Source organism: Echinops telfairi, unplaced genomic scaffold, assembly GCF_000313985.2.
Source record: "Echinops telfairi isolate 266 unplaced genomic scaffold, ASM31398v2 ScPeMD7_5;HRSCAF=22, whole genome shotgun sequence".
Taxonomy (NCBI): Eukaryota; Metazoa; Chordata; class Mammalia; order Afrosoricida; family Tenrecidae; genus Echinops; species Echinops telfairi.
Window position 1 is genome coordinate 14,456,419 of NW_022103901.1, and position 9,271 is coordinate 14,465,689.

General features: G+C 52.3%; 1 protein-coding gene across 1 annotated transcript in view; it reads right to left on the reverse strand.

The window, feature by feature from the left end:
- Positions 1–8,780, reverse strand: part of LOC101657313 (integrin alpha-X) — a 43,872-nt gene extending 35,092 nt beyond the window's left edge. The window contains exon 1 of the mRNA XM_045284793.1: positions 8,723–8,780. Coding sequence (XP_045140728.1) covers positions 8,723–8,780 — 58 coding nt within the window. The remainder of the gene's footprint in view (positions 1–8,722) is intronic.
- Positions 8,781–9,271: the final 491 nt, after the last annotated feature.

The window sequence follows — 9,271 nt, forward strand, 5'->3', positions numbered from 1 at the left end:
CTGTTTACAGGAGTAGAAAGCCCCATCTTTCTCCTTTGGAGCTGGTTGGTGGTTTCGAACGGCCGACCTTGCAGATCACAGCCCAACAAGTAACCACAACACCAGCAAGTCTCCTATAGAAAAGACAGTTAAACGAAAGTCTGAGGACTAAGTTTGTAGAAGGCTACCACTAACAGTGAAAGCCCAAAATCAATTTTTGAGCCAACCTGTGGATTAAGCCTCCCTTGAATTCCTTCTGACCATTAACCCACAATGGGAACAGCCTTGCCCCCAAGCGGAGTACATTAGGAAGTGAATTACTACCGCTGCCCTAGACAGTCCAGGGAGGGGGCGTCTAGCCCTTTGGGAGAATTGCCTGGGCTTGGCAGAAAGTAGCTGCTACTGGTGCTGTGTAGGTGCGGACTTAGGCCACGTGGTGCTTATTATGCTTGGTAGAGAGACCGCAGGTCTTGGTTTTGAGGCTTACTTAAGACAAATGACCTCATTTGGTTAATAGTTCTGTTCTGCCTTGGACTTTGATGGAAGTTAGGGGAACCTATGCAGACCACTGACCCTAGATGTCTGTGAGAGGGTTGGAGTCAACTTTGTTTCATCAAGGTTCCTGGAAGTTAAGATTCTATAATTCCCTGGATGTAATCTAGCACCATGCAACTGCCTCCATCCTGGGGTCTGCTAGGCGCAGCTAATCAGGTGTAAGAATATTAGGGTGGGACGCAACACCCTTCCGTCCTCAGATCACAGCTAACAGATTAGGGTGGAACACAATCCCCTTCCTTCCTCAGATCACAGCTAACCTCCTCCTCTGGCTAGCTTCCTAATAAACCAGTTTTTCTTCTGTGTTAGTCTGGGTACCTTAGAGCAACAAATCCACTCATGTATAAGAGAGAGTTTTATACAAAGGTTAAGTGCACATCAAGAAAACATCCCAACCCAGTGCTGCCCAAGCCCACAAGTCCAACATTAGCCCATATGTCCGACACTAATCCACAAAGTCCTCCTCCATCTCACAAAACATAAGCAATGATGCCGACTGCAGGAAGAAAGCCGAATCAGTGAACGTGTAAGCATCTCGGCGCTGGCAGGGGTCTCCACATGGCTGCTCCAGCACCCAGGGCTGCATCAGGGTAGGTCCATGTGGCGTCTCCTCGGGGTTGTCTTGCAGGAAGTGAGCCTTGCCAGCTGAAGCAGGGAACTGGCTAAGGCAGCTGCACCCTGGTTCGACCATCAGAGAGCAAGAGACCCAAGAACTCGAAAGGCGAGGCACACCGAGCCATTTATCCCTCTGCCCTTCAATTAACCCCACATGTGTTTGTCAGCCAGGTTGGCACAATAAACTTTAACTAACTCATCTTCTTTCTCCATTCCTCTTGAAATGGTTATTGGCTAGGCTCCAGCTCCTGGGCCTGGTATTTGAGGTCATATGACCCAAATGGTTCTTCTATCTGGGTGTGACAGCAAAGTGCGCGTAGTGGTTATGCATTAGACTGCTAACTGCAAGGTCAGCAGTTCGAAACCACCAGCTGCTCCCCAGATATACGGGCTTTCTACTCCCATACAGAGTGACCCTCTCTGAAACCCACAGGGGTCATTCTACCCTGTCCTACAAGGCTGCTATGAGTCAGCATCGACTCCATGGCAGGGCGTTTTTGAGTTTGGGGGTTGGCACAGGGCAGTGAAAGAATCACATGGTGCCCAGTTGTCAGTCTTGAAGACTGGTCCTCCACAAACAGCCATCTGCACGTGCTCTCAACCCCATGGGCAGAAGGAAGCACACCGCGTGGCCCTGAGTCATCGTCCCCAGGACCTTTTAGCTTAGCTGAGCGTACTGATCGCCAGTAAATGGTTAAGGAGACTCCCGAGCAACTTTCCTAGTGCTTGGTGTGCACTGGAGGACAAACGGCTCCTTCCCGGGCTTTCGTGCGACCTGTGACCTCCTCTCAACTACATTCCTCCTGAGGACAAACTGCCGTTCCCTGGACTTGGTTAGACGGGTCTAAGCGGAGCCACGTTGCTGAAGGACATGAAGAATTCAGAGTGCATCTGACCTCATGCCAAGACTCCAAATGAAAGTGGGGCTGCTGTCTTAGCCCAACCCAGCGCTTTAGAACTTAAGCCCCGCAGCAGCACTCCATCATTCCTCATTCATACAATGACGAGCCCACTCTGAGACTGATTATGCAAATCCTCTCTGCCTCGGACAAAGCATAAACTCAAGGCCTCAGCCCTGGCTAAGTGCAGAAGGCAAATGAGTAAGATTTTTTTTTTCCTATGAGCGAATAAAGTCCCCCTCTTCCCTGAAGCCTCCTCACCCTACAAAGTCACTACCATCGAGTCCATGCGGACTCACGGCCACCCTGTCGGACAGGGTAGAACTGCCGCTGGGGGTTTCCGAGACGGTAACTCTGTGCGCAAGTCGGAAGCCTCATCTTCCTGCCAAGGAGTGGCTGGTGGATTCAAACACCAACCTCGAGGTAGCAGCCCAGCTCCTCAGAAGAAATCCAGAGACCACAAACGGTCCGATCCAGAGTTGGAGGCAAGAGGATGTAAGTTCCCAGAGCGGCTTCCTGGAGGAGATGACGCTTGGACCTGAGGCGAAGCGCTGGGGAGGCAGCAAGCGTGCTTGTGGAAACAGAGCCGAGCCGGATGCAGAAGAGGCAACGCGTGGGCGACCCTGTGTGTGTCACAGGGACAGTGGTCGGAATGGGAGTGGGAGATGGGGAGGAACGAGAGATGAGGGCAGAGCTGGGGGGCTGGGTGGGGCGGGGATGGGAAGAGGAAGTGAAGCCCCCACGCTTTGCAAGTTCATTGAATCTTGACGGTTTGGGAAGAATGGGAGAACATTATCACCCGGGGACATTTTGTAAAGTCAGAGTGGTTTAGTTGGGAATAGGCGGGCGATGGATCAGGCGAGGTGAAGATTATGGGGCTCTGCAGGGTGAGTTCGTGGGCCTTAAAGGGTCTAGGGCAGCGGTTCTCAACCTTCCTCATGACGCAACCCTTCCATACAGTTCCTCATGCTGCGATGACCCCCCGCCCCAACCATCAAATGATCTTCGTTGCAACTTCACAACGGTCATTTTACTACTGTGGTGAATTGAGCGACCCCTGTGAAAGGGTCATTCGACCCCCAAAGGGCTCACGACCCACAGGTTGAGAACCGCTGGTCTATGGGGAGTAGGACAACAAAGCTGACAGCTGGTTACACGATGGTGATGGCCCCCGAGCTGGGGAGCACTGGAGGGGGAAGAGGAAGCCGGGCCGGGCCAATTTGGGTTTTGAGAAGAACTGAATTATAGCATTGAAGAAGACGGAAAGTCCCACGGTCTGTCCAAGGAACTCACGAAGATGACATCATAACCACGTTGGTTTTCACCTGCAGTGCTAACATTAGAAAACGAGTGGTTGTCAGTCATACTACGGATACCATGAGAAATGTCATGCTTACCTCAACTGATAAGGGGGAAGTATTCATTTAAAAAACTGAAGACATTCAAGATGAATATCTTGAATTTCAAAGTAGATTAGAAAAAATTTTAAATTTCAAGATAGATGAGAAAAATAAGCAACCCCTGTAAACAGTTTATCAAAAGCCTTATAATACATAATCGTTGAAATAAAAAAAAGAATAAATGAATCTGTCTTGGCAGTAAGCGCTTTGGACGTGTGGTCAGGAGAGACGGTCCCTGGAGAAGGCCAGCACGCTTGGGGGGGCCGAGGGGCAGTGAGAACGAGCAAGGCCCTGACAAGGGTGGCGTGGTGGCTGCCACCAGACGCTCAAACCTAAGAGCGATTACGAGGCTGGCGTAAGACTAGGCAGCCGTCGTCCTGTTGTACGGAGGGGCTGCTGCCCGTCGGAGCCTTCTCGCCAGCACCTAACAGCAGCCTGGCACGTGAGAGTCGGGTGCCTCCACCTCTCTGCCCCTCCGCTTCCTGTCCAGTGGGCATGTCGAAGGCACCCCCCTCCTGCTGCTCCGGGGACGGCTGGATGCCGAACCGTGAACTGCTCACAAGAGTGCACTGTACGTAGCCACTGCCCCCAAGTAGATTCCGACCCTCAGTGACCCTATAGCAGCGGTTCTCAACCTGTGGGTCGCAACCCCTTTGGGGGTCAAACGACCCTGTCACAGCGGTCCCCTAAGACCATCACAAAACACATATTTCTGATGGTCTTAGGAACTGACACGCTCCTCTATCCGTCTGCAGGCGGGTCCACCCACATGCAGATACGCCCACCTATGTGTACCCGGCGTGAAGACTGTTACCCAGGCTACACCATGGTTCAAAACAAAATGTCATTTTTTTTGGTCACTAGAAATAAATATTTCACAATATAGAATGACAGCTTGTTTTTGTGATGGATCACAATGCTTTCATAATGTTTGATTTGTGGCAATGAAAATGCATCCTGCCTATCAGATATTTACATGATGATTCATAACAATAGCAAAATGACAGTGATGAGGAAGCTGCAAAAATAATGGTATGGTTGGGGGTCACCACAACATGAGGAACTGTATGAAAGGGTCGCGGCCTTAGGAATGTTGAGAACCACTGCCCTGTAGGACCGAGTAGAACTTCCCCTGTGAGTTTCCGAGGCTATACATATTAAGGGTCCAGCAAGTCTCGCCTTTTTCCAGAGGATTTGAACTGCTGACCTCATCGGGAACAGCCCAGCAGGTAACCCACTGTGCCACCAGGGCTCCTTGTATGGTACATGGTAAGCGATGTTGTTGTTGGCTATTATTCTTATTCTGCTATTACGATGATTGTGTTGTACTGGAGGGGCCGCTGGGGCCTCCAAGTGGGATTGCCCCGGGGTAGTTGGATGTGGGAGTCTGGATCTCAGGAGGAAAGGCTGGACTGGAGAGGGTTAGGAGCCTCAGCAGAAGTTCTGGAGGAAATCCTGGTCTGAAGAGGAAGCAGAAAGATGAGTCTGGAATGGATCCCAAGGAAATGAAACTGGCCAGAGGCCGTGAGAGGCTGTGAATGGGAAAGCCCATCTGCCCAGATCCATGAACGCAAAGACAACCTTCACTCTACCCCACGACCATGCTCCCCTGAGTAAGTAACCGTTAAGGTCCCTAGAAGATAATTCTTTGGAGAAGAAATAGCTGATGAGCCCCATGAAAAGTTGTCTGTCAGAGACAGCCAGAATCAAATTCCACCCAGGCACAGGTGCCAGGACCTCGTCCACCAGCCAGCCCCAAGACATTGTAACTCGTGTCAAGGAACCGGACATCCTCAGTCAACGGCACTCGATGCTGCTCCGCCCCATTTCCAAAGGCAGGGCTCCCTGTGAACGATACGTCACCCCTTGATGAATGATGTGTACACTTTATGCATGTAAATCGCTTCTTAGTTCTCAATTTTCCTACAAAACCCCCTCCCCACCTTTCTCTGGAGAGGCCGTCTTTTTGCCCAAGGAGCAATCCTCACTGCGCCCGCTCGCGCTTTCCATCAAAATGAAAATCCTTGCCTGTGCCTTCTATAAGGTAAGTTCCATCTCCGAGTGTTCCTACTAAACCCAGGCCAGGAGCCTGAGTGCAGGGGCTCCAGGGCGGTGGTCCTCTGCTCGGTAACAGGAGCATCAAGGCTGGCCGGCCGCAGAGCAGAAGAGGAGCTCGTGAAGCCTGAGAGGGAATCCCGCCCGGAGGCAGGAGACGAAAGTCCAAGAGAGAAAAGGGGCTCGTGGAGAGGCAGCTTGAAGGAGGGAAGGCAAGTGATGTCGTGGGTTGGAAAGCTGTCCATTGTGGGGAGAAATGGGGACGTCCTGGGACCTAGCAACAGAGGGCCCGGGTGATCCTGGACTGGACCTGGCCAAGCTGGTGGCACAGGCCAGCTGGAGTGGGCTGAGGAGAGGCTGGGGACACGGAAGGTGGCAACAACTTCATCTGGATGTGAGCCACAGAAAGAATTCAGAAACAACTTGGTTGGGGAAAGGACCCTGGATGCTGAGGACATGTGAGAAAGTAAGGGGCAGGTTGGATTTCAGGGAGTCACGGTGGCAGCGAGAGACAGAGAGAAAGAGAGAGAGAGAGCCCCATAAACAGGAAGAAGTAGCCTCACCCTGTGAGGCTCACCTTCCCGCCACCATCTCTGAGGACAAATGGGTGCACAAGCAAACGTGGTGAGGAAAGCTGATGGTGCCCGGCTATCAAAAGATATAGCGTCTGGGGTCCTAAAAGCTTGAAGGTAAATAAGCACCCATCTAGCTGAGAAGCAACAAAGCCCACATGGAAGAAGTACCCCAGCCTTCAAGAGGTGTTGAAGGGATCAGGTATTAGGCATCAAAGAACAAAAAACTATGTCATTGTGAATGAGAGGGAGTACAAAGCAGGGACCCAAAACCCATCTGTAGGCAACTGGACATCCCCTTAGGGAAGGGTCTCAGGAAGGAACAAGTCAGCCAGGTGCAGTGTAGCACCGACAGAACACACACCAGTCAGTCTGGTTCTTTAAGGAGGTACAGATCATAGCTCTCAACACATGGAATCCAGGACAGATAAACCTTTCTGGAACAGTAATGGGAGTAGGAACCCATGAGCGCAGGGGAAGGTGGGGGGAGAAGGGGAAGAAACAGGGAACTGATCACAATGATCGATGTATAACCCCACCTCCCTCAGGGGGACGAACAACAGAAACTTGGGTGAAGGAAGACAGAGGAGGGTGTAAGATATGAAAATGATAATAAATTATAATTTATCAAGGGTTCATGAGGGAGAAAGGTGAGGGAGGGAGGGAGAAAAGAGAGCTGATAGCAAGGGCTCAGTGGAAAGAAAATGTTTTGAAAACGATAATGGCAACCTATGTACAAATGCACTTGATCCCACTGATGTATGGATTGTGATAAGAGCTGTAAAAGCCCTCAGTAAAACAATTTATTAAAAAGGAGAAGAAAAAGAAGAAGCAGCCACCGCTGCCTCACTGCCCAGATTCTGGGAGGATGAAAGGTGGACCGAAGGGCTGGCTGGGAAACTCAGGCCTGCTCTTCTGGATGAGGGTCAAGGCCAGAGAAGCCTCTGGCCTTCAAAGGTACCATGAACCTTAGCCGTTGTGTGGGTCCTTTGTATAGTTCCATGATTCCTCGGGCCCAACACCCAACTCTAACTCCCTGCCTCGAGCTCACACTGACGCGCCGCGAGCCTAGAGGACGGAGTAGAATGGCACCTCGGAGTTTCCGAGACTGGAGCTCTTTATGGGAGTAGAAAGCCTGATCTTTCTGCCGGGTGCCCCTGCTGGTTTTGAACGGTTGACCTTGCGGTTAGCAAGCCGACATGTCACCATGGCACCCCCGGGGCCCCTCTTCTGGCTCAGCCAAGGTAAATTCTAATGAGAGAACATGCCAAGTAAGACGCCTCATTTACTCAAGGATGATTGAGGATCACAAAACAATGCCCAACGTATGTGTCCTTCTTTCTAGTCACCCATTTTTGCAGGTGAGGAAGTGAGGCTCCGGTCACGTGCTCAGGGTGTCTGAAGCCCACAGGCTCCATTGAGCAACTCACCCCTGTGGCACTTAAAAACAGAGACGGTGGTCGTCGAGGGAGATGGCATGAGTGAGCAAGGCGAGGACTCGGGCTACCCATCTCCTGATCTCCACGGGGCCCTGGCGAGCTAAACCCAGCTCTGTCTAGCTGGCACTCCTGAGTCTATAGAGCAAGAGGTCAAGGGTGAGTCGTGCGTCGGTGGGCACGTTTGGCAAGCAGGCAAATCTTTCTCTGTTGGAGTTCCTGGCTGACTTTTCTGCTCCATTCCAGGTGCAGGCTGTAAGCAGAAGGTCGGGGGAGCTGCCTTTGACTCAGACTGGAAATGGAAAGACCGGGTCAGAACCATGTGACTGACTGAGCTGAGTGGAATTTGGGGTCTGTCTCTGGCGCTGTCTGTCGTGGGTGGAGAACAAAAGGGGAACAGAAACTTGGTGGGCAGAGATCCTTGGGCCTCTCAGCCTGTGTCCACCTCTCACTCACCCACGGGGCCTGAGTGAACTTCACTAGCGCTCCCCACTTCTTCTTCTCTGTGACTTGCAATCTGTCTCGTTTCTCTCTCTTTGGAGGACAGTTCCCCCCAAGCGACCTCAAAACAAAGTTCTAGAGTAGAAACACCTACTGACTTCGAGAGGACAGCGGGCTGAGGAAGAGGCTCCCCTCCAAAGCACCGGGTGGACCCCACACTTCCTGCCAGAGAGGACAGGAATCGTGCAGGTTCACGATGAGTCGCAATCAACTCAATGGCGGTGCACTTGGTGAGTTTGGGGAGAGTTGTCGCCCTCCACAGAGAGTTGTTGATGTTGTTGTTGTTGGCTCTTGAGTCAGTTTGGAAGCATCGCCATCCTACACACAACAGAACAAAGCATCGCCCGGTCCTGAGCCAGCCTCACAGTTGTCCAGTGTTGCAGCCACTGGGCCAGTTCATCTCCTTGAGGGCCATCATCTTTTCCACGGCCCCTCTACCTGACCAAGCTGGCTCCAAAGGGTTGAAAAACAAGCATGTTATTTTGAAGTCGAGGGTGAGCCTGACCGTGGGATTGACTTCCATTGCCTCCTACACGTGTGGAAGTTGGACACTAAGGAAGACCAAAGAGGAATCAACGCATGTGAAGGATGGTGCTGGGGACAGAACTATGGAAAGTACCTGCTTTCACGGATCCCCGTGTTGTTGGTGTAGGGAGCCCTCTAGTCGGGTCCGATCCACCACAGCTCGGAACACTTCCCCGGGCCGGCACCATCCTCGCCATGGCGCCTATTCCTGGGCCCCTTCTTGCGGCCAAAGGGTCCATCCATCTCCCTGAGGGCCTTCCTCTGTTCCGCCGCCCCTCAATGTTGCCAAGCATGACGTCCTCCTCCTGGGACCCATCTCTCCCGACAAGACGTCCAAATGACGTCAGACGAAGTTTACCATCTTCGCCATGACACTGGTTCCCGTAGAGGCTGCTGACGCAGGCCCGGCAGGGTCAGAACGGAAGGCAGCGTTGGAAGGGTCTAATAAAGAACCGGCCTTTGGGGGAGGCAAACGGAGTCGGATTGGGGTGAAGGTAGGGAAAACAGAGCCTAGGATCTGTGGAGCCCTGGAGTCGCGGAAGGGAAGGTCTTGGGATGCAGAGCGGGCCGTGAGCACATGCTTGGTGCCACCTGGTGGACAAGGACGACAGGGGCTACTAGCCAGGGGGGGGTCAAGAAAGACGAGACTTGAGGCTGTTAGAGGGGCCTCCTCTACTTCTGCCCATGGACTTCACCCTCAGGAGCCCCTAAGGGGCTGGGCGGGGAGTGGAGGA